This window comes from Micromys minutus (genome assembly GCF_963924665.1).
Source record: "Micromys minutus genome assembly, chromosome: 7".
Lineage (NCBI taxonomy): Eukaryota > Metazoa > Chordata > Mammalia > Rodentia > Muridae > Micromys > Micromys minutus.
This window is the reverse complement of record NC_137976.1, coordinates 72,605,011-72,630,156: the sequence shown is the minus strand read 5'-3', so window position 1 is coordinate 72,630,156 and position 25,146 is coordinate 72,605,011. Positions and strand designations below refer to the sequence as shown.

The window sequence follows — 25,146 nt, the reverse complement described above, 5'->3', positions numbered from 1 at the left end:
ACAAAATAGGACATTGATGATATACAAAGGAATGATTTTACCAAAGTCCAACTTGGTGAATTAATGATTTTATTGAGTTTACAAGTGAATGGATGAATGAGTGCCCCCCCCAATACCTCTATCACCAAAGTCTCACTCCAACATGGCTAATGACATCTCCATAGCTGCACAGGTAGACACCCACCCAGATTCCAGTTCTTCCTGTATAGAAATTACAGTGGCTCTGGGCCTTCCTTAGTACTGTTTCTCATGTGGTAACTCCAACCATAAAATTATTTTCCTTTTTACTCCATAACTGTGGTTTTGTTACTGTTATGAATCATAATTAAATGATACTCAGATGATCTTAGGTGACCCCTATGAAAGCGGTCATATTTAACCACAAAGGGACACAGCCCACAGATTGAGAGCCACTTCTCTAGTATCTTCAAAGACCATGAGACCATGTTCACCTTGGGAAGGAAGGAATGGGCTCAATCTTGAGGGGCCTTGTAAATAGTCACAGCTGCTCAGATGACAGCGATGGCTGCTATGTTTAGATAACAGGTCTGGTGACAATTGTGTTTCATGACAACTGATTCTGCTTTCACTCTAGAGCTGCTCTGCCACTTCCTGCCACTCTTCTATACCCTACTCTGCAACTTTATAGCTCTTCAAGCCCTTCAGGGGCTGGAGAGGTGGCTCAGTGGTTAAGAGCACTGGCTGCTCTTCCAGAGGTCCTGAGCTCAAACCCCAGCAAACCACATGGTGGCTCACAACCATCTGTAATGAGATATGATGCCCTCTTCTGGTGTGTCTGAAGACAGCTACGGTGTACTTACATATAATAAATAAATCTTTTTTAAAAAGCCTTTCAGGACTCCTAGGTGTCCCCATGCATCATAGCTTGTAGGGAGTAAAAAAAAGCCTTTGAGTAGATGTGTATTTTGAGATGAGCACAGTCTGTCTAGAACCTCAATACCAATTGGCCAATGGGAATCTGGCAAAACCATTACACAAGTGCATTGGTTGGTCTTGAGAGGGATAGCAAAGCATTTCCCCTGAGTCAGATTCTGAGTGTTTATGAATGATTGATCACTGTGTGCAAAGCATAGCAACTGCAGCTTCCTCCAGATGTTTACTGTGGGGAAAACCTGCCAATTAAGGTTAAAGTCTACTGGAGCTTGCATAATGGAGTACTAGAATTTTTTTCCTAATTAATTGATTGGATAATAAAGACAACAAGAAGCCAATCACTGGGCAAAAAGGAGGAGGGCGGGCTTTCTGGGTCTGAGAGAGGAAGAGAGACCCCGGGAGGAAGGAGCAGCCTTTTGGTATGGAAAGGCAGGAGGGAACGGAGCATGCTGTAGACCAAAAACAGACCCGACCCGATGGCAGATTCCACTGCCGGAAGGTTTCCAACAGAATAGTTGATGAGTTTAGGATGATAGATTCCACGAGTTGATTCTAAACTAAGATTGTCTGGTGTTTTTCATTTGAGGTGCTCAGATGGGCTGGAGGGAAAGAATTTAGCCAGGGTGGCAGGAAGACTGAGCAAGGACAGAGCTCCAGGGAAGAGATAACCGCAGTGGAGTACTCCCACACTCAAGCTAGCCTTGGGAACTCGGCCAGCAGCTGAGGGATCTCAGAGCTCTGGAGAGACAGAGCCAGCATTTGTGGGAGGCATTGGCTAGGAGACGCATGCAGTCTCCGTCTCAGCCTAAATACAGGGATGGGAGAGACCGAGACCACCAGTACCAGCTGGATTAGTGTGGATTATTTTGTATAATTACACACAACAGAGGACTCCCCTCATTGGCAGAGCATCCCTTTCTCTGGCCTTGTCTGGGGCATTCAACCTGCCCCCCAACATCTCTAAATGCATAATGCCACGTGGCCTTAGTTAGATCTGTCCTTTCTCCTGTTCAGCTAGCATCTGAGATTCCTGAAATGCTTCCCCATGCTAATGATTTCAGGACCCTAAACCCTCAGCCAACAACCTTTACCCATTCTGGAGATGTTTCTACCCTCAGATCCCCCCAAATTATATAAATCTTGAATCACCTCAATAAAGTTGATTTGCCTCCCTGCAGCCAGTTCCTGTGTATCTTTACCGTACATACAGGGCTTTAGAAACCCTGTCCCTCCTTCCCTGCTCCCTTTGCCCTCTTGACCTCCGACCCCCAAGGGTGGGGGTGTCACATTTACAACCTGAGACTGCTCATCTATGGAGTCCTCCTACCCAGACTGGCCAATCTTTCCATCTGTGTTGAACATAATACACATGTTAAGGTAACCAGTTTTGCCAGGTAGATATATATATATATATATATATATATATATATATATATATATATATATATATATATATATATATATATATATATCGAAAGGTTCATTAGAATGGTTGACAGCCTGCAATCCAGCTAATCTAACAATGGCTGGCTATGAATGGAAAGTCCCAGAATTCAGTAGTTGTTCAACCCTCAGGCTGGATGTATCAGCTGGTTCCCTGAGGAAGCAGGCGCTAGTGCCAGTGCAAGAATGGACTTGCTAGAAAACAGAACAAGCAGGCAAAGAGCAAATGCTTCCCTCCACTGAGACCTTGTATACTGATTTCCAGCAGGTCTGACCCAGACTAGGTCTGGATTAAAGATATGTCTTCCTACCTCAAAGATCCAGATTAGAGGTGGATCTTTCCACTTCAGTTTAAGCAAAAATTCCTCATAGGTGTGCTCTCTATTTTGGGGCATTAGTTAATTCCAGATGTAGTCAAGTTGACAATTAAGAATCACAGAAAGTCTTCCTCAGAGGGTCTACAGGTTCCCTCCACAAACCTCAGGGATGGGGGGGGGGGAGACATAACAACTGTAGAGCTCACTCTGGCTACACCTACACCCTTAGATTCAAGGAGAGCGTGGCTATCTGTCATTCTGAAGGACTAAGGTCCTAAGGTAGGCGGATCAGGTTAGAGGCCATATCAATCCTATGGTTGCTGTGTCCCATCGGACTGACCCTATTCCAAGAAAGGACTATAGTTAGGACAAACCAAGGGATACTGGCTGTTTTCACTGATTACTGAAAACATATGTAGAATGTAGAGACTGGCCTTTGACCAGTTCCAGAGACAAGAAAATTCTGTGAGAAGAAAAATGCTAAGAGGGGGACCCTTGATTTTCAAAGAAAATGGCTGCTAATTACCAACACTGACAGTTCCCACTGCCAAGTCCAAAAAGAACATAGTTCTACCACAGCTTCAGAAATTTACCTACATATCTGGGAGACTGGGAGAAGTCCCCTTTGGAAATCACTAACACGTTATGCTAGAAACATGCATCTTTAGTCCATGATCCAATGGTCTCTTGGCAGACCATTGAGGCTGACGGGCTGAAGTTCATGTCTCTGTTCTTAGCTATTCATGTCTGAAGCGGGACCATTCTAAATGAGCGTTCTTCCTACAATGTCTGTCCTGCACGTAATCTTCCTAGATTCAGTCATCTAGCCCGAAGCTTAACCCCCCACTCTTTCTCTTTTATGTGTATGGATTTTTTTTGTCTGCATGCATGTCTGCACACTAGAAGAGAGCAATGGATTTCATGGGGCTGCCGTTTATAGACGGGTGTGGACTGCCATGTGGTTGCTGGGAACTGAATGCAGGACCTTTGGAAGAGCAGCCAGTGCTCTAAACCATGGCGCCATTTCTCCGGCCCTGAATTTCACTTTTCTTAAACCTCAGAGGCCACCACTTCCTAGAATAGGGAGCGAGGACTGCCCGAGTTTTTGAGGCTGTAGCTGAGAAAGCTCCAAATGCCTCCGTTCTCTGGTGTTCTGCTGGGTAAAGTGTCACAGTGCCTGCACAGGTTCTAGGCAAAAGAAAATGGGCTCAGTGACCCTTGCTAAGAGGGGTGAGAGCAACACATGCCTTTACCTATGCTAAGAAGCTCAAAGTGCGACAGGCTGTTCACAGCCGCAGTTAGAGAGCAGCTGTGGTCCCCACAAGTCTGCCGACTCAAGAACGGCTCGAACTGTCTTGAGACTCTGAACCAAGAGACAAAAACCAAGACTGAAAGGTGGAGGGTATTGGAGACACCATGATCACACCTGTGCACACCTCACAGGGTGAGCTGGGGACTGTGGTCTGCAGGGGAGGCACAGGGGGAAACAATTCCTGCCCTGTGTCATGGAGATCCTGCAACTCTGGATCAGCAGGACTGACCCTTTCATGAATCCCAGCTGTTTGCAAATAATACAGACTTTGGGGTGAGCCAACTCAGAGCCCTGGATCTGGGCCTGGGTGGTAGCTGAGGTGGTCAGTGAGCTCACTGCCTCTCCCTTACCTGTACGGCCAGGCCGAGCTCTCCAGCACTGCTCTCTCTCACAGCCTCAGGGCTGGCTCGTCCACACCCACACAGCAGAGCCAGCTTCACTGTGCCCAGCCAGTGCTCCACCTCTCCCACCCTCACACCCTTGGGGCTGGCTCAACCATGCCCCCTTGGCCAGGACCAGCCCTACTGTGCTGTCCAGGCAAGATACAGGCCCCAGTGCTGCAGCCTGTGAGCGACAGGGACAGGTCACCTGATTTCATGCTTCACAAAGCAAGGCAACAACAAAATAAGAGGAGGAAGCCTGGTGAGGATCCAATATTGATGGTGTCACAGAAGCCAGGGAGTTCGAACCATTGCAACGAACATTTGAAAGCGAAGATGTGTGGACAGAGAGGTGTACTGTGGAACAGACTGTGACATACTGTAGCTTCCGTGATGAGACATTTTCTATGTTGGTTTGTTTTGTGTGGTTTTTACTTTGTGGAGAGTTTACAGGTGAAAGTTTAGATATGAGGGGACGGGAGTGCAGGACTTGGGCACATGATGTGAAACTCACAAAGAATCAATAAAAAGTGTAATTTTATTTTTCTCTCTCTCTAATTTTAATGATAGTTCTTTCTTTCCTTTTTTTTTTTTTCCTGTAAATTAACCCGTTTATTGCAGGCCAGGCAAGTCTCAGACGGTAGGGCTCCTTCTGGTCTTTCAGTTCCTTCAGCCTCCTGATGGCAGACTTCGCTGTGACTGCAGAGGTGGTATTGTAGGTCCAGGCCCCACTGGCCACGGTTTTTATGCAGGAACCACAGTGCCAGATGCCAACGGCTCATCTCTTCATCTTGGTCTTGCCACAGAAGGAGCACGCGTACTTGGCGCGCTGGCTGATTTCAATTTTCTTCACCATTTTCCGGAGGGAGGCACCATGGCAGGTCCCATGCTTCTGGACGATCCCGACCTTCTTGGTGCGCTTAGCTATGTCGCCTGAACCGAAGCCCACGTCTGAAGAGAGTTAATGATGGTTCGTAAATGCTTTAGTCTCCATTCTAGCATATCACCCACCAGAAGTGGAAAAGAAAGGATATCGGGGAAGTGGACCTGTTTAGAAACTGCTCTTTGGAGCAGATCTCATCTGTGTTGCCAGGAAATCTGCAGTTTAGTTCACAGGTCTGTAGTGGCAGATGGATCCTTCACAAACAGTTAAAAATATACCAGCACTCAGTTCGGTAGCGTGCAGTGGCACAACCTATCAGGAACAGTCAGGCTTTGAAAGACCCCTGAATTGGGGAAGCCCTCACTCTAGTACCGGGAGAACGCGAACCCAAGAACTCACAGAGAGCCTATCTTGCTGCAATCAGGCAAGAGGTTTATGGGGGGGGGGCGGGAGACCAGAGTTCTGGGGATGACACATATCTCACACAGGAGATAGAGGAGTCTACCCCAAGCTCAATTAGGGGAACATATTTATAGGGAAAATTACATAGGCAGTTAGCAACAGATGCATAGCAATTTTATTGGTTTATTCAAATTGGCACACTCTGTCTGCTTTTGGATATGATTCAACTCTAGGCCACTCTGTTTTGGGGCACACTGACATTTATACTAGTTCTTCTCAGGACTGCAGAGTCAGACCTTATCAAGACCAGGTGGTCTGTGGTTTTTGTTCTCAGCCTTGAAACATACTTGTCCTCAAGGCAGGGTTAGTGGGGTTAGCTTGAAATTTTAACTCTTTCATTCCCCATTTCTTTTAGTGGTTAGTTCTAATCTTAGAACTCAGTATCTTTAGTTTACTTGGAGTCTCTTTATGCATGATATTGCTGGCAAAGCATTAAAATCTGTACTGCACTATTTCTCTAACAAAAGTTACTAACTTATTAATATTAAGGATGCATGGTCTAAATGTAAGAAGCAAAAGCAAAATTAAAAGAGGCCCCACTAATGAGGAGATTAACGTAGTCAGCCATGGGGATCTGTTAAACCATCTCTTAAACCATCTTTGTTGTTTTTCTCTGTCACCGTCTCTCTCTCTCTCTCTCTCTCTCTCTCTCTCTCTCTCTCTCTCTCTCTCTCTGTCTTTAATCATCCCTTAAACATTTTTCTTTTAAGGCGGCACATAGCCTTTCATCTTTAAGGAACAGTAAGTCTAGTCCCCTTCTGTTTTGCAAGACCACCTCTGAGAGGGGAGTCAGTGACTCTTCAAGCTTAGATATGGATTGTTTTAGGGTTTGTAAATCCTCATGTATTGCGGATCTCAATGTATGGAAATATTGAGGAGTCTGTATTAGTGCTGCTGTGTTTGTTCTCACTCTCGCAGCCACTCCAGGCCCCAATATAACTGCTAGGAGTTGTCAAAAGCACTAGATACGGCCCCTTCCAGTGAGGTTTTAGTTTCCCACTTGATGGCGTCGGACCAGGAAGGTGTCTCCGACCTGGAACTAGTGGGGTACATTTCTAGTCTCACAGGCCTCTTTCAGCTTTGGCCCAATCTGAACAAGTCAGCAGGAGTGACTAGGACCAGTAGGAACACCAGGAAAAGTTCTTGGCTGTGCCTTTCTCAATAAAGGGAAGATCAGCGAAGAAGCAAGACCAACAAACGTTTAGTTTTGTAAGCAAGCCAAGATCCCATCACTGCCCATCGAGTCCTTTATCCTCTCTCAACCTCACGTGTCCACCATGGGTCTTACTGACCAAGTGTCTCGCCTCAGCATGTGAGTCTGTCTCAGCAAAGCTCCATCACTCTGCCCATAGGCCGAGTCTGTGGAAGCGGCAAGAAGCCAAGACACACCACCACCAGAAGGTTTTTGGTGTGTTTCTCTCTATGGAGTCCTGACAGATGAAGTTCCACTATGCAGTGCAAGATGGACCAATGTATGTGTGTCATTAGCAGAGGCTCCTTTATCACATGTCCTTTCACAGGTAAAACACAAAACACCCTTTTGTCTGAGCATTTCTTCATGAGTCCGCCTTAGCCTTTCAGCTGTGTCCACTTCAGCAAAAACATTCCCCAACAAAACATCATCCAGTGCAGCTGACTTTCTAAAGAACCCTTACATTTTCACTTCAAAAAGTGTGTGTGTGTGTGTGTGTGTGTGTGTGTGTGTGTGTGTGAGAGAGAGAGAGAGAGAGAGAGAGAGAGAGAGAAAGAGAGAGAGAGAGGGAGAAACAATTATGAAATGTCATGAGGTGAGGCCCTATAAAAGTTCAAAGAAATACTGGTTCCCTTATTTTGACTCTGGAGTGTAAGCAGTCTACCTAAAAGAAAATTCAGCACTGGAGGGATGGCTCAATGGTTAAGAGCACTGACTCTCTCTTCCAGAGGTCTTGAGTTCAATTCCCACCAACCACATGGTGGCTCACAACCATCTGTAATGGGATCTGATGCCCTCTTCTGTGTGTCTGAAGACAGCTACAGTGTGTTCATATAAATAAAATAAGTAAATCTTTTAAAAAAGAAAAATCCAAGAGAGTCCCCAAAATATAGTTTTGGGGATAACAGAGCATTCTCAATGAATATAAGCTATGAACATATTGCAGGAAGTTGAAACAAAGGAAGTTTTAAAAGGAGAAGTGGAAATTACAAAATGATTTTATAATAATTATCATTGGCTACAAGGATTAGAAGTAAATATGGTGCCAGTCTGAGATTAAATAGGGAGTATTTATGAATATAATATTGAAGCTCTTGATTATGAACACTGCACCTGAAAAGAGAGAGCCTCAGCTGAGGAACTACCCCTACATCACTGGCTTGTGGGGATTCCTGTGGGGATTTTCTTGATTCCTAATTGACGTAGGAGGGACCAGCCCAGCATGGGCAGAACTGTCCCTGGGCAGGTAGTCCTGGGTTGTATAAGAAAGCTAACTGACTTGGCATATAGTGGTGCCCTCAGGAGACGGAGGAAGAAAAGATCTTCGGGTTCAAGGCCAGCCTAGTCCACAGTGCAAGTTCCAAATCAGAGCTGAGACCCTGAGAGAAAACAGAGAAACCCTGAAAAATAAACACATAAATAAAACAAAAAGATGAACACATGCAGAAGCAAGCAAGCTGTAAGTAGCCCTTCCTCTGTGGTCTCTGCTTGAGTGTTTTATAACAGCGACAGAAAGCAAACGTAAGCAGGTAGCTTCTAGGCAGGTGTCCTCACAGAATATTTCCTGTGAGGCTGTGGAGGCCTTTGTGAAAGGCTGTTGTTCTGGCTGAGCCTTTTGTAAATTATTCTTGCCAGACATACACGCATGAGATCCCCTCCTTCTCAGCCTCATATTTACATGTTAGTTTGGGTTAAAGGCTTGACAAATTACTCTATTTTGATTCTAATGATTCTCACACAGCTTACTTAGAAACCTGTTGTCTGACTGTCATCCTCTCTAGGAGAATGGCCTCAGACTTCCTCTTGAACTTCCTGCCTCCACTACTTGAGGATTGATTTGCTAAGGATCAAACCCAGGGATTTGTTTGCTGGACAAGTAATCTCTCAACGGAGCTACATCTGTTACTAAGTTCATAGCTAGTGCCCTAAGTACATACTTCATCAACTTCTTAGTAATATAGCTTGGAGGGGCAATTCCTTTGTGAATACCCAACAGATAGATGGCTGGATAGATAGATAGATAGATAGATAGATAGATAGATAGATAGATAGATAGATAGATAGATAGATAGAGTGAATAAGTGTGTGTGTGTGTGTGTGTGTGTGTGTGTGTGTGTGTAAGAGGGCTCACAGCTATCTCATCCAGCAACCTTAGCATTCTGCCACCAAATGACTCAAGAAGCTGCATGGCTAAGAGAATTCAAAAAGCACGCGGCTCAGAAACTGACGTGATTCAGTGCCACTTTGATTAACTCCCATTAACTCCCGGGCCAGGAGATTTCAATAACTTTCTTACCTGTCCACTTTGAGACCACAAAATCTCGTGATTTACACAAGAGTCTGTAGCTTCACCCGGAGGTCTGAGTGGAGGGACACGCAACTAAAGTTTAGGGGTCCAGGGTCAAAGGGGTTCCTGTACCTACACCCGAGAACCTCTAACGGGGAGCCAAGTGACTACAGGCAACTACTCTACGGCCTCTGGGGGACGGTCACCTCAGCCACTGCTTTATTGGCGGGTCCTCGGAAGCGTGGACCAGTTAAAATCCTCCTGGTGTCTCCAGCCCCCTCCCAGCTACCTCCTTGGAAGCTGGGGGTGGGGCCGCTGCACATGATCCAATAGTAATGCAGGAGGAACGCGCGCGCGCAGGCGATTGGCTACCGAGGGAGGGCGCTGTCAGAGCCGGATTGGTCGCTGTTGAGGACGGAAGCGCAGGGTCCGGAGCAGCTGGAACCCGGCCGGCCGGCGCGATGTGGGGCGCGAGCCGCGGCGGGGTAGTGGGGCCGACGCTGCTGGGGCTGCTGCTGGCGTTCTCGGTGCGGAGCGGTGGCGCGTCCAAGGCCAGCACCGGGCTAGTGACCTGCGGGTCAGTGCTGAAGCTGCTCAACACCCACCACAAAGTGCGGCTGCACTCACACGACATCAAATACGGATCCGGTGCGCAGGGGTGGTGACTGGGACCGCCGGGGGCGGAGGCTTAGAGACCAGGTGGTCCTAGCGGGGTCTGTGGGTTGTCAGGGAGCCGGGTGGTTGCGAGTCTAGAATCGCTTTTGGGTCGTGACAGACAAGCCGCAGGGAGTGAGGATGCGCACGGCGGCGGGGGCTGGGGGTATCCACTGGTACTTAGCGTCCGGCCTGGGCCGGGGTGAGCTGTTCGGATTCTGGAGTGGTAGGGGTTGTGGGGAAACTTTTTAGTGTTCAAGACGAGGGTCCGGGGGTCTGTGATTAACAAGAGACCACGGGTGGGGTGGGCTGTCCCTCTTCAGGCAGCGGCCAACAGTCGGTAACCGGCGTAGAGGCGTCCGACGATGCCAATAGTTACTGGCGGATTCGCGGCGGCTCCGAGGGTGGGTGCCCACGAGGACTGCCAGTGCGCTGTGGGCAGGCAGTGCGGCTCACGCACGTGCTCACCGGCAAGAACCTGCACACGCACCACTTCCCGTCGCCGCTATCCAACAACCAGGCAAGCCCTGTTCCGAACCCCGCTGAGGCTGCACGGGACAGGGACCCCAAGGACAACGGGAGGGGAGGTGTGCTGGAAGGATGTAGGGGAGGAACCCGACAGGGGACTCAGCTACTGTGAATTGGGAGTTTCTACTCAGAAGTTTATGGAGCTTTTGCTCTGGGTTCTGTTCCCACGAACCTCCTCCATCAAGTTAGGAGAAGTACCGAGAGAAGTCAGTGCGATTAGTTCCTGTTTGGACACAGAGGTGGACCCACACCAAAGATAATAGGAAACTGCAGGAAGGAGAAACTCAGGCTGGGTCCCACAAGGGAGGGTTTATATCTATTCTTTCCCCTCTGAGGAAGAGCCCCTGCTAAAACACGGGACCATGTAGGTGGTCTGGGAGGGACATGAGAATTTGACAGCGCTTTGCGGGAGTTTCAGGGGGAAAATGTTGGAGATAGGGAACTTGGCCATTAGCCTGGGAACTTGGGGATAAGGCCAGTATGCACTACACAGACTGATACACTAGGCTCTATGCACCTGAAGAACCTACAATGGGTTGGGATTTATGTATTTATTTGTTTGTTTGTTTGTTTGTTTGCAACCAGATTTCTCTATGTAGCCCTGGCTGATCTAGAACACAGTATGTAGACCAGGCTGGCCTCAGAGATCTACCCGCCTATACCTCCTCAGCGCTACGCTTAAAGGTATTTGCCACCACACCTGGCTAGGGCAGGACTCTTGGCTTCCATTTTCACAGCTGTCAGGGAAAGGCCCAGAGGCCCAGGGATACTAGGTGCAAGTATTACAGCTAGACATGCAGCTCAGGAGAGTCTGTTCCCTGTGTGTGACTATTTCTATACCTTATACTCTCAGGAGGTGAGTGCTTTTGGGGAAGACGGTGAGGGTGATGACCTGGACCTGTGGACAGTACGATGCTCCGGGCAACACTGGGAGCGAGAGGCCAGTGTCCGCTTTCAGCATGTTGGCACCTCGGTGTTCCTGTCAGTCACCGGTGAACAGTACGGTAACCCCATCCGTGGGCAGCTCGAGGTGCATGGCATGCCTAGTGCCAATGCTCACAACACGTGGAAGGCCATGGAAGGAATCTTCATCAAGCCTGGAGCAGATCCCTCCACAGGTCATGATGAACTCTGACCTCTGATGGTGAAGGGAGGGTCTCTGAGTGGGAATCTGCAGGGCTCTTGTGTAAGACGTTGTTTGTAGAGGCCCTCAAGTGCCTTTATGATTAAAGAATGTTGGTTTGTGATTATTTTTGCTGTAACCTGGGGAAAATCTGAAGGTGCCAGCCATATCTGTCCATACTACCATCTCACCTGTTCAAAAAATTTTGGGACTGTCTCACTATGTATCTCTGGCTGGCCTGGAACTCACAGAGATCCACTTGCCTCTGACTCCTGAGTGCTGGTGTTAAAGGTGTACACCACCACAACTGCCCCCAACCTGTTCAATAAACTAATTTTTCTTACTAGTGTGAGTGCATGAGATGTGTGTACGTTGCCACCTGTACCTCAGTGCATATGGAGGTCAGACAACAACTCTGTCTTGTCAGAGATCAGACTCAGCTTGCCAGCACTGCCCAGCATACAGCTGCTGATCTCATCAGCCCAAACCTTTTTTGGATGCCTGTCCATGCATTATAATACTGCCCTGAACCGTGATCTCACTCGTCCACCCTACAGAGGCCTCAGCAATGGACCTTGTTTCTCAGGACTTCATCTTAGGCAGCTTTTCTATTGGATGGCCGTGGCCACATCCCTGCCATCTGGGATGGGCTCAAGCTCTCCAGTTCCCTCGTCTCTTGCTCTCAGGACCCCGGTCTTCTGGTGGTTATGGCAGTTTTGAAACTTCTTTGACTAACGGCCAGTTGAGGATTCTGTCTATCTATTGGAAATTAATACCTCAGGCTCCCAGACTCCCCTACCCTGGCCTGCCTGTGGTGCATCGTCAGGCCCCCACCAGAACCTTCCAAGGTCCCAAAGAAAGAGAACTTGGTGGTTAAGAGCACAGCCTGCACTTTCAGAGGACTACCAACTGTCATGTTAGGTGGTTCACAACCTGCAGCTCCAGTTACAGGAGGGATCTCAGACCTCCTAACCCTGCACACATGTACACAAACCTATGGGGACACATGTAATTTAAAAGGGTGTGAAGGGACATCTCAAGGGAAGACAACCTCCCTCCTACAAACAAGCAAACCCCACCCAATCTGGGTGATTAGGGTTGTATAATTTAAAGGCAAGACTAGAGGGCTGGGGGGCTAGTTGAGTTGTGGAACAGTTGGTACTTGGTAAGTTTGAGGCTATAGGTATTTTCTAGCATCGGGCCCATTTCCAACACTAAATTTAGATAAAATTTAGATAAAATAATGCACATAATGTGGTGTATAGTTTAAGAACAGAAAGCACATAGACACACTAGCAGAAGGGCCCTCAGCAAGCAAGCTTGCAGCTCTTTAGTGGTGTGTGTGTGGCCCCTAGAGGTGGTTGAAGAAATGGCAGACATCCTGGGCTTGACTGAGTAGGTCATAGGACTTCAGGGAACTAGTAGGATGATTAGTACTAATCCTGGTTGATTTCCTGAGGGCCAGAAAGAGTCCCAAGAGGCTGGGATGACAGTTGGCTAGGAGGGACTTGGGATAATGTGGTAAGAGCAGAGATCACATGGACTTGAGCAATCAATTGACTTTATTAACCAGTGGTGAGAGAAAAGCTGTAGTCAATCTGAACCCTGAGGGGAGGGAGTTATATCTTAGACCATTACTCACTCCCCTGTCCATAAGAGACCCGGTCTTTCCACTGACAAGCTTTTCTTTTGAGGCAGGTCTTACCATGTGACTCTGGCTGGCCTGAAACTATGTAGACCAGGCTACATAGTGAACTTATAGAGATCCACCTGCCTCCCAGGTATTGGGATGAAAGATGTGTATCACTGTTTTGAATGTCTTTTTAAATTGTGTGTGTGTGTGTGTGTGTGTGTGTGTGTGTGTGTGTGTGTGAGAGACAGAGAGAAAATGCTCAGAGGTCAGAAAGGGTGTTGGCTCTCTTGGAGCTGGGACTAGAGCTGGGTCTAAAGATGGTTGTGAGCCATCCAGTATAGGCGCTAGAGACTCATTTAGGGCCAGTTTTAACAGCTCTGCAAGAGCGGTACTCGATTTTGACAGCCCAGCCACTGATCTCTCCAGCCCCCAAACTCTTGAGCTTCATGTAGAAATCTGTACTTCTCTCCTCTGAGAGGATTTAAATGGAAATGGGAGATTGGGAGGGGATCTACAGAGTAAACTGTAGACCGGTGGGGCTGCTCGAGGGGAAAGGTGCATTGTGGGAAGGGTCCACTCGAGTACCCAGTCTCACTGGGGAAATCCTACTAAAGTTATGCCATTTGAGAGGAATGGAAGCCAGAATAGGCACCCACTAATCTTTTCTCATTGGCTGAGGGCTGCTGGCTGGGTGGAAAAACTGTTCTGTAGTATGTCTTACTCTATGTATTAGATAAGGGTTTCAGCAGCCAAATCATGGGCGTTCTCTCTGCAGAAGAGCCAAGAGGGCTTAGGTGGGGTACTCCAGCACTGATCTATGCTGTACATGCAAGGGGCTGTTCCTGTGGTCCACCCAGGCAAGCATTAGAGCATGGGTTAAGAAGTCAGGTGCACAACAGGTAGGAGGCTCCGGTGGCTAACAAGCTTTTGGAGCAGAAAAGTTGCTTCCACCCAGAATGCAGAACACCACAAAACCAAGAGCAGAGGAGCGGCAGCAAAGCACTTTAATTCTACATTTGATTTTTCTTTTTATGTGTACGGATGTTTTGCCTGCCCGTGTCTGTGTGTGCAGTGGCTTTAGAGACCGGAAGAGGATGTCAGAGCTCCTGGAGCTGGAGGTCCAGGAGCTTGTGAGACAGCTGTGGATGCCGGACATGGAGCCTGAGTCCTCTGGTAGAGCAACCAGCCTTCTTAACCACTGAGACTTCTTTCTGGTGAGCCCCCTTTCCTTAAATTCAGTATTTCATGTAGCTCAGGCTGGTCTCGAACTTCTGGCTCTTTTCTCCACTTCCAAAATGTTTAGTGTCTGTGTGAAGAGGTGACTGACCCCAGCGTTTTGGAGGATTTCCATAAGCACAAGGCTCCTGATCTTCTCGGTGAGTTCCCAGCTAGCAGTGGTTCATGATGTCTCAAAAGACAGCTTTTTTTTTTTTTTTTTTCAGAGAAGATAAGACATTGGAAGGACTGAGAGATTATGGGTTAGTGATAAGAGCATTGGTTGCTCTACCAGAGGATATGGATTTCATTTCCAGTATGCATGTGCTACCTCACAGTTCTCTATAGTTCCAGTTGCAGAGGATGCGAAGCCTTTTGACCTCCCTGAACACTAGTCATGTACATGGTGGTACAGACACATAAGCAAAGCACCCCCCCACACACAAAATTACATCTAAAACAAAGTGGACAAAGTGAGTTTCCGAAGATTGAAAACCAGCTCTGTCCTGCTTTAAAAATATTTTCTCTCAGCCTTTGAACTGGGGCTAAAGGTTCCTGTTTCATTTGGATATAACTGGGGGTAAAACACAAGATGCCAGCTGCAAAACTGTGTTTTTCCATTTGCCAACATCGACCCGAGTAGAGCGCCTCAGGTTCTGGGTGCTAGGTAGGTATCAGCTCAGAAAGGTCACTTAGTGAACAGAGTGCTTTACATTGTCAAGGACGTCAGAGCATTTTCTTTTCTTACAAATAAGTGCCAGGGCTTCCCGAGCCCAGCTAGAGGTTTCCTGATGACGACCTCTGAAGTTGGACAGAAAGAGGGAAGGCCACGGTCTTTGAGTGAATGTCCCATCCCAGAGGAGCAATGAGCTAATTTCACACCCGGAGGGGTTTACTCAGTCACTGGCTTGGCCAAAGGCTCGGACGCTTTCCCAGGATTTCAGTACCCTTGCTAATTTGGTGAGCTGTGTGGCGCACCCTCACGAGTATCACTACAATACCTGCAGAGAAATGAGCTGGGAAAAGGCGGGCAGAGCTCCTTTTCAAGAGTTGTGAATGAGGAGAAAGTGTTTGTAGAACTCATTGTTAAAACGGTGGAGCCAAAACTCGGGCGCCTGGCCAATCGGAGCCTGGAGGCTATTTTGAAATCTTTCTAGCAGCAGCCAATAGATGCACAGGAGGCGAAGCTTGGTGTTGGCGCAAGCCAATGAGGCTGGCGCAGTGCCTTGAGGCCTGGGGCTCGGCCCTCGGGACTGTCAGAGGGTTAAAGATGGAGCAGAAGGAGAGAGGGCGCCACGAGGTACCAGGTTGTCTGGATAGCATGGGGCCGCTGACCAGGATCTTCCATTAATCTTCACCGTGTCCCTGCGGTGAGAACAAGAGGTGTCTGTCCACGTGAGTAGCTGGTCTGGGGTAGGGGTGCGGTGAGGCCAGGGAAACTCCAGATGCCACAAAGCCCTGGTTCTGCTCCTCCAGGCAGGAGAATCTGTTAGGACAGAGTGCAGAACTCATACTGGGGGAACGGACCAAGGACCAGGTCTCAGGCTCCAAGGGCCTCACCTGCTAGGAGTGAACCACCCCTCTTATTCAAGGAGTTCTAGGCTGAAATGGTGTAAGTAGTCCCACCGTGCTCCCCCTGCAGCTGAGCGCAGGCTCCTCTCCTTTGTGTTTGAGTCCCCTTAGGTGCTGGCTCTTCAGCGTTCTCCTGGGAGTGCCTCACCAGAATCGGAATCATGTTGGAGAAAGTTTGAGTGCCCTCAAGTTCGTAAGACCAGAGGACTACATCCCGGCTGGAATCCCTTCTGTTCTCCGAGGCTTGATTAGAGGTCCCATCCACGCGTGGTGGTTGAACTTCCAGCCCTGTGTGCAGTGAGGGTGATGGATTCCCTGCTGGTTGCGGGTGCTCTGACTAGGTTGCACTACTGTGCTGTGAGAAGCAGTGCAATGGTAATGTCAAAGCATCTGGGACCAGCCTCAGACTACCTCATCTACAGTTTCTTCTTTCTTCCCTTTCCAAGCCTGGCCTCTCAGGCCTGCGGGCCGTTCCCTCCTCCCCCTGCTCATTTTACTCTCTTCTCCAGGGAAATGTGAGATTGTAGCCAAGCCTGTGTCTCTGGGGTCAGAGGGCATCCTTGCTCAGGCAGAGGCTCCGCCCAGGTGGGCATGCACTCTAGGTCTAAGATCCCACCCCAGCCACCCCCACTCCTCATGCCCCGCCCTACCCCGCGAGACTGACAGGCTTGCTGGACACTCTTTCCCTGTTGCACTACTATGGGCCTCTGGGAAGCAGTGCAATGATGAAAGGGCATCTATCAGGCCAGCTAAGGAACCTGAGGTACAAAAGGGTCGGTGCTTGCGTCATATTCATGAGTGCAGAGCTAGATAAGCCTCTCCTTCTGAGAGGATACCGTGGATGCTGGGAACCACATTCCAAGGCTGGAACCAGTACAAAGGGGAGATACCAGATTTGGAAAACCTCCCGTTTCAAGCTCTTAGCCCCTCCCCCCAGGTTTAGATAGGGAGAGTCCATGGGGTGGGGGTGGGGGGGTGAATGGTAGCTCAGGCCTTAATCCCAGCACTTGGGAGGCATAGGCAGGTAGATCTCCCAGGTTCCAGGGCAGCCTGGTCCACATAATGAGTTCTAGGACAGCCAGGGATACACAGAGAAACCACGTCTTGAAAAACCAAATTAACTAGTTAGTTAATTAAAAAGAAAGAAAGATTGGCCAGTCCATATTAGGTGCTGATGGAGGAACATTATCCCTGGAGGCTGATGCAGGAAGATTGTCTCAGATTTGAAGCTGTCTCAAGAATCAAAACAAAATAAAACAAAATTAGGAACTCCAGGACATTGTGGAGAGAAGCAGATGTTTACCTTTGTATGAAAAAGGTTTGTGTACCTTGCTTATCCTTGACTGTATTGGGAAGAACAGGACTCAGCCTCCCCTGAGATAACCAAGGAGAAGAGAGAATGCCCTCACACCTTAGAGCTCAGCAGAAGTGTCCTGCCTTGGATGGATGGATGGAAGGATGGACTTGAAACAAGAAGCCTGCAGAGGGGGCTTGCCAACCAAGTCTGCTTGCTTTTTTATGTAGAGGTGTGTTTTGTGTAGGAGAGGAATGGAGGTGTCTGGCATGTCTACTTTCCAGACAGGGCTGGAGCTGAACTTTTAAGGATGCCCAATCCTGAGTGTGCTTGCAGAGTTACCTTTACCAGCAAGACCCAATGGCCCATTCCTTTGAACACAGCACTGGGAAGGCATGGGTAGGTGGATCTCTGTGAGTTCAAGGACAATCTGGTCCACACATCAAGTTCCAGGACAGCTATATTTACATGGATAGACCCTATTTCAATACCTACACCCCTTTTAAAAACAAACAAAATCCAATTGGGAGGTGGTCACACCTATCTCCGTGAGAGGAGGCCAGGCTACCAGATTCACTTTTGGGAGTGGCCTTCACCCCCAGGCTGAGAAAACCAGCCTTAACCCTACTCTAGCTCCACCAGTCCTGGTATTGGGGACGGCTCTGATACATGAGTCTCAGGCCTGGTGGAGGACTTTGATGGGGAAGAAGCAACCACCCTCCTTTGTGGCTAGGGTAGATGTGGTCAGCAGCTCTTGCCACAGCTGATCCATCCTGAGATGCCCGGGAATTCTTACTTGTACATATCTTGGATGTGGGCCTGGAGGTCAGGGGAGGTCTGGGCTGCATAGGATTTAGGTTGGCTAAGTTACTTCTGTGAGTTCGAACTGGAAAGATTGTTCAAGAGCTGAAGAGAACTTTCAGAAATGCAGCAGAGGGGCAAGAGAAAGAGCAAAGATTGGGGATTGGCTCAGGGGCAGAACACTTGCCTATTATGTACAAGGTCCTGGGTTTAATCCCTGACACTACAGAGGGGAGGGGAGGGGAGGTAGGCAGGAGGAAGGATACACCGGAGGACATCAAGACATAGAGCAAAGAAGTGGTCATGGGTGCAGGCATCCAGTCTTTTTAATCCCATCATTTGGGAGGCAGAGTTCCAGACCAGCCTGGTTTCCAGTGGTTCCCAGTATAGCTAGGAATACATAGCCAGACCTTGTCTCAAAAAACAAACCCAAACTAAAACGAAGTGGTCATGAAGGGGAGGTCAGGACATGATCTGGAGAGGGATGTGCGGAATGCTGCGGAGTAGGTAGGAAACTCAGGATGCAAAAGCCAGAGCTAAAGCCCTCTGGGGGCAGAAGGAAGTCCTTTCGGATATTACTTTAGTGAACTGGAAGCTAGATTCAGTTACCGGAGCATACTACTGTAGGAGGGAACAGCAAACTGGGAGACGGCTGGGTGTTTTGGAACAGAAAGGACTTGGCTCAGAAGGAGCTCAAAATCCTGAAGGTACCTGGGTATCTTTAGATGTCACAGTTGGGGGCGGAGCAGCGGTGGGGGGGGGATGTGAGGGGCTGAGGGAGCACGCCAATGCGCATGCCTGGAGAGGTGAGCATTGTTACGAGCACTGGTGCGGGCCCCGCCCCCTGGCTCCGGGGGCATTCCCTGGGGTAGACCGGGAGGGTGGGAGGTAGTCTGGGGATCTGGAGTCTGCACTGTGCCTGTAGGGAGAGAGTGGGTGCGTCCTGCGGTTCCCATCTCAATGGTTTCCCATCACCTTTCTCAGTCCTGGCCCCTGGGAGGGTCTCCAAGCCCCGGAGCCCTGCCCCGACGGTCGCTCTACCCACAGGTAGCATCGACCCACCACCAGCAGTCCATTTCCAATGGAAGTCCTGGACGAGTTCGACAGCGAATTCCCCCTGAGTGTAACCTTCTGCCAGCTCATTTCCGAGGATGACTTTGAGAGGCAAGCAGCGACCTACACAGAACGTGCTCTGAGACGCCTCTTCCGCGCTTTGGACCGCAACCCAGCGCTGGCGGAGAGAGTCGTACGGAAGGGCAAGCAGACCGAGATCGAGCAGCGCGGGCTCCTCTCCAGCCTCTGGGTGCGGGCTGGGGGCCACCAACTCCCCCAGCTGTTTCTTAGGGCGGAGCTTTGAGGGTGGGACTTTGGCTGAGGGATGGCTATCTGTTGGCTGGGGCAGCCAAAGAGGTCTTTCTGAAGCCAAGAATGCCAAGTCTGAGGAAGGAGCAGGCAAGCATCTCTCTCCTGGTTTCCCGCCCTTCCTCGTTATTGCAGGCGAAGTTTGTCTGCACTGTGCAGGGGGATCTAAACCAGTGCAACAGCATGGGTGCCCTGGAGATGCATCAGCGCCTGGAGCAGCTGAAGAGGCGCATCCATCGAGTGCATCTGTATTCCCAGGGTGAGGCTCCATTTCTGAAGGCGCACAAATCCTCGGGACTCCGAGCCCAGCGTGTCTGCCCCCCCTCTGCCTCCCATCACATTACAGTGTTAGTCAAGCTCAGGTTGGTGACATCTCAGGTTCAGGTAAGGCTCCCACCTCCACTCCACGTTGGATTTGCCTTTCTTAGAGCAGATTTAACGAAGAGCGGTAAGTAGGGCCTGGGACAGAGGTAGAGAAAGGAAGGAACTCAATTAACAAGATTAGCTAATTTAGAGGCTAACTACTGTGGGGGAGTGGCCATGGACACTTAGTCTCAGCCTTAGGATATTTGTCTTAAACAATATATCTACTTATTTGAAATGGGGTCTCATTCTGAAGTCCTACTGGCCTCAAAATCTGCCTGCTTCTCTGCCTTCAAAGAGTGCTGGGATTAAAGCCAGGCACCAGCACTCTTGGCTCTAAAAACAATATTATTATGGTGTGCATGTGTATGTATATACACGTGTGTGTGTTTGTGTGTGTGTACACGAGCACATGTGTAAGGCACACACGTGGCAGTTAGAGGCTTTCAGGAGTCAGTTTTTCTATTGTAGAATCTGGAGATCCAACTCGGGTTGTTGCTTTACATGGCAAGTGCTTCTACCCAGTGAGCCGTCTTGCTGCCCCCTTAATATTTTCTTCTCTTTTCTCTCTCTCTTTTCTTCTACTTTTCTTAGAGCCTCACTATGTAACTCTGGCCAGCCTGGATCTACCTCACTGTGTAGATCAGGCTGACCTCAAACTCAGACCCACCTACCTAGGCCTAAGGACATGGGCCACAATATCTGGTTCTCAGCTGTCTCCATCTTTGTGTGTGTGTGTGTGTGTGTTCTTGTTTGTCTGTTTTTTAACATATGTCTCTCACTGAACCTGAAGCTCATTGATTTGGGTAGGATGTCTGGCCAGTGAATGTCAGGAGTCTGTCATTTTTCATCCCCAGATTGTTGTGATTACCTGTTGTGTCCTGCCCTGGCCTGTAGGTGGTGGGAATCTGAACTAAAATCTTTAGGCTTGTGATGTAGAAACTTTACCAAGTGAGCCAATTCCTCAGCCTGCTCTGCCTTTCTTATTTTCTGTTACATATATTTTTTAACAATTTTAAAGCATTTTATTTGTGTGTGTGTGTGTCCCATGTATTTGTACAGATGCCTGTAGAAGCTAGAAAAGGGGACTGGCTTTTCTATAGCTGTAGTTACAGGTGCTTGTGAGCCATCTGACATGGGTGCTGAGATCTGAACCCAGGTCATCTTTAAGAACAATAAAGTCGGGGCTGGAGAGATGGCTCAATGGTTAGAGCACTGGCTGCTCTTCCAGAGGTCCTGAGTTCAATTCCCAGCAGCCACATGGTGGCTCACAACCATCTGTAATGGGATCTGATGCCCTCTTCTGATGTGTCTGAAGACAGCTACAGTGTACTCATAATAGATAAATAAATAAATCTATTATGTTGATTCTCTCTCTCTCTCTCTCTTTCTCTCTCTCTCTCTCTCTCTCTCTGTGTGTGTGTGTGTATGTGTGAAACACTTTCTGTTCTGCATGTGTGGCTGAGGTCAGCTTGCAGAAGATTTAGCCCTAGCACAACTCAGGGTTGGTGGCAAGCCCCTTTACTTGCTGAGCCATCTAGTCAATTCTTATTGTTTGATAAGGCCTTGTATATCTCAGGCTGACCTTAAACTTGTAGCTGAGATTAGTCTTGAACTCCTGATCTTCCTGCCTCTATCCTCCTGAGTTTTGGGATTACAGGAGTGTACCACCACATCCACATCCATTAAATGATCTCTTCCACTGGGCTGGTGAGATCACTTTAACTAAAATCCCCCAAACATCGCAGACTCCACACAGTCCAGAAGACCTAAAAGTGCAGCAGGTCCTGGCTTGGGTATGTGGCTACTTTGTGGGTTCCTTTTCCTTCCTTTCTTCTCTCCCTTTTCACCCTTTTACTGGATGGGAAAGAGTGAAAGGTACAGGGGGGTCTTGCTATTGTTAAGACTACTTATTAGAGGCACTGGGTTTCTTGAGGCAAGTTTATCTTCACTAGTAGGATATATAATTTGTTTCTTCTTTGTGCATGACTACTTAAACCATGACCATTAGCAACCAACCAGGAAGCCACCAACAGTCCATCCCGCCTCTTGGGGCCCTAGGACTTGTATACCCTCTGAAGAGTCTTCAAAATTACAAATGTCACACAAGGGCAAGAACAATCTGCAGCTGAAAAAATCCCACCCTGCTAGAGCATGAGGCAAATCCTAGTCAGCTGCTGTGGCCAGCCTGAAGCTGCCTCATATCCCACACTGGGATTAAAATGAAAGCACATTCCTATTTCCATGTTTTTCTAAAGAAACCAAAATGCCCCGGAATCACTTTCATTGAACTCACCTTTGCACGACCTCTCTGTGGGTTTTCTTATAAAAGCAGTACCATTTTCCACACCTGTGTGCCCCTGAGGCTGGATGTGGGCTGCGGGCTCACTGTCTGATAGTGCCTGAATATTCACGCTGGCCTTGGCCAACTCAGTCTTCCACAGCTCTTGACTGGGAGGACACAGGTTATCTTACCAGGCCTGGTTCACTCACCGCTTCCTTCAAAATTCTATCCTTAAAGTTAGACATCTTGGCATGGAGTTTGCCTGCTTTTATGCAGGCAAGATCTGGCTCTGTCAGTAAGAGACAAAAGTGGGGCTGATAGAAGACCCCGTTAGTAGAATTCTTGCCTGGCCCACATGAAGTCCTGAGTTTGGCCCTAAGCACCACATAAACTGTTTGCATACATATAATCCCAGCAACCTGGAGGTTGGAGGCAGAAAGGTCGAAAATTTAAGGTGTTCCTCAGATGCAGTTAAAGGCCGTCTAGGATATGTAAGATCCGTGGAAGGGAGGTGGATAGAGAGAATGAAAGATTAATTTTTGAATCCTTTCTCCAATGTACTGGGTGACTACAGAGATAATGCCAGGTGGCACCTGTCATTGGTGGCCCTGGGTGACCCAGGATTCTCAAAAAAGCCTGAAAAGAGTTTTCCTTTATCTGGAAAGATATTATGAAATTCTTGTGTCATTCTATTTGGCCCCTACTGCCCAAGGTGTCAGTACTCACTGAAGTATTTGATGCAGATTCGAAGAAGAGGAGGAGGAGGCTGAAAACAAAGAAACCAGATCCCATCTTTCGAGACCGGTCAACCTCTCCATGCCTGCCACCAGCCATAGTACCACCACCACTGTCACCACCGCCGCCACAGCCACAACCTGTCACCACCGTGGCCTCTGTAGTGGCTGCATCGCCCCCTGTCTACACTATGCCCCGGGTCTTTGGTCCTTTCCCTCCACTGTCTGGCAAGCCGGTCAGTGGGAACATGCTCTACAACAAGCCCCGTCCACAGCATTGGTTCTTAAATCTCTGCAGAAGGGCTCTTCTCAGGCTTGGGTTTGGGCTAGTAGTCTGTCAAACAGATAAGAGAGGACTTGCACAGCCAGGGGCCACAGTGAAGGTAGAAAGCACAAAGCTCCTGTCCTCTATTAGCCGCAATCTGGGTAGACTTGGGATGTCCCTAAGACTTTAAAACCATAGACTTTCCTTACATCTTTATCCCCACTCTTGCCTCTCAGGGTATCATCCTTGCTTTGCCTGTGTCTGAACCTTTGGGCTCCCCTTTTCCAGAGCTCTCCCCTTTTCTCTATCCTTGCCTCAGGGTTAGGACTTCCTCGGTTCCCAAACACCACCTTCTCTCTATCCCTCAAATCTTGTTTCCTGTGTAATGATTGTTTTTCTGCATGGAGCAGTTTTACTCTGAGATTTCCTTGGTTTCTTGTAGATGGAGAAACTGAATATTTCAAGGTCTGAAGTAAAATTAAACTGGAATGGCCTTTCATCAGCGTCAAAGAGGTAGAAGGGATTTACTCAGCTTGAAGGAAACAAAAAACATTTGGGGGCCATCTTGAATGCCAGACTTGTTTTGTCCCAACCTCTTAATACTCACAGTTTTGTGTGCTGATCATATTCTATTCAAAGGGAGAGTCTGGACTCTTGGGTCTGTGTTACAGACAAGCACGCTGAGGTTGTGGTTGGGCTCAAGGCCAACATCCTGTTCCTCCCCTATCTTACAGTCACATGGTTGATCTGACCCCCTTGGTCCTCAACCCCGGAGGCTTCCATTTCTCGTATTTGGCAGGAAACAGTGCACACAAGCTCCGTTGTCCTGGCTTTCCCTGGTGAGTATCTGCACCTTTCTGACACTGAACCCTGTGGGCTCTCTTCCAGTTCCATGTTCCTGCCTCTGGAAAGCACTGTGATAGTATGCTCAAGGGCAAAAGACAGCCTTGGACACATTTCTTTCATGCCCAGAACCTCACATGGAATCAGTGTTTGCGGTGGCCGAACACATCAGTGATTGGCCAACCCAGCCCAACAGCAAGGAGATGGCTAAGGGGTAGCCTTGGAATTGTCATATTGCAAGCACGGTTTACCAAATCTGAATTCTTAAAACTCACTTGTAGAGATAAAGATGTAACTTGTGATCACAACACTTTTGGGAGGTAGGAGCAGAAGAAGGATTGCTGCAAGTTCACAGATAGTCTGGACCACACAGTTAGAGGCTACCTAGCCCCCCCCCCACCAAGCAAAAAACCCCAATCAACCAACCAAGCACCCTCCCCAAAACACCAAAGTAAACAAGACAACCACCATTACCAAAAAAACCCCAAAGCCATCAGACACTTTTCTTTCTTTTTTTTTTTTTAAAAGATTTTATTCGTATGAGTACACTGTATCTGTCTTCAGACACACCAGAAGAGGGCATCAGATCCCCCTGTAACTATAACAACCCATGTGGTTGCTGGGATTTGAACTCAGGACCTCTGGAAGAGCAGTCAGTGCTCTTAACCACCAAGGCATCTCTCCAGCCTCACTTTTCACTTTTAAAGGGCACTAGGACAAGCCTCTTTGGTTTGCACTGTGTTCCTCTGTCACTCACAGATACTTAGATCTGTTTTGGGCTTTCTATAATCGTAAGCAGTGCTATAATGTACAACCCTGAACAGATTCATTGGGAGAGGTTTCTAGAAATAAAGGTATCTTGGGAGTTAGCCTGAAGCCTATGGATTCATTACATGCATGTCTGGCAGCCTTGTGAGCGAGTATTCTACATCATGAGCATGTGTTGACCATTTCTCATGCAGGACGCCAGCCTGTAGTGAACCCTCCAACACTGACAAGAAGCCATCTCCTGTTGTGAAAGCCTCCATCTTTACTCCGCCTGTTCTGTTCAAGTTCCAGCCCGTGCCCAGACCCAACGATGATTCAGAGAATGACCCTGGCAGCTCAGAGTCCGCTCCTGCTAAGGAGAGCCAATAATCTCTTCCCAACAGACCATGCCCCAGGACTGAGTAAACTTCATCCTGGTGTTGAGCTTCCCACAGTTGTGCGTCCTCTATGTTTTCACCTGCACTATGGAGTTCAAGGATAGCCTGGACACTCGAAAAACCCTATTTCAAACCCTCAAATATGGCAGCGTGTGTCTAG

At 48.4% G+C, this 25,146-nt stretch overlaps 2 protein-coding genes and 1 pseudogene across 3 annotated transcripts; 2 read left to right on the top strand and 1 right to left on the bottom strand.

Moving 5' to 3' along the window:
* Nucleotides 1-2,506: 2,506 nt before the first annotated feature.
* Nucleotides 2,507-6,105, bottom strand: LOC308422937 (large ribosomal subunit protein eL43-like; annotated as a pseudogene). Its single transcript has 4 exons — nt 6,087-6,105; nt 4,955-5,297; nt 3,908-4,017; nt 2,507-2,532 (listed from the first exon to the last, which is right to left on the bottom strand). The product of its transcript is annotated as a large ribosomal subunit protein eL43-like (transcript).
* A 3,494-nt stretch (nt 6,106-9,599) lies between these two features.
* SDF2L1 (stromal cell derived factor 2 like 1) lies at nt 9,600-11,824 on the top strand. The gene is made up of 3 exons (XM_080919650.1): nt 9,600-9,818; nt 10,148-10,344; nt 11,206-11,824. Exons 1-3 carry the CDS (start codon nt 9,632-9,634, stop codon nt 11,485-11,487), a joined length of 666 nt encoding a protein of 221 aa, XP_080775776.1. The 5' UTR covers nt 9,600-9,631; the 3' UTR covers nt 11,488-11,824.
* Nucleotides 11,825-19,071: 7,247 nt separating this feature from the next.
* LOC308422716 (uncharacterized protein) lies at nt 19,072-24,978 on the top strand (the record flags this gene model as incomplete). The annotated part of the gene is made up of 6 exons (XM_080919376.1): nt 19,072-19,293; nt 19,488-19,611; nt 22,743-22,969; nt 23,441-23,511; nt 23,733-23,837; nt 24,804-24,978. The coding sequence occupies 6 exons, from the start codon at nt 19,072-19,074 to the stop codon at nt 24,976-24,978; spliced, it is 924 nt and encodes a 307-aa protein (XP_080775502.1).
* Nucleotides 24,979-25,146: the final 168 nt, after the last annotated feature.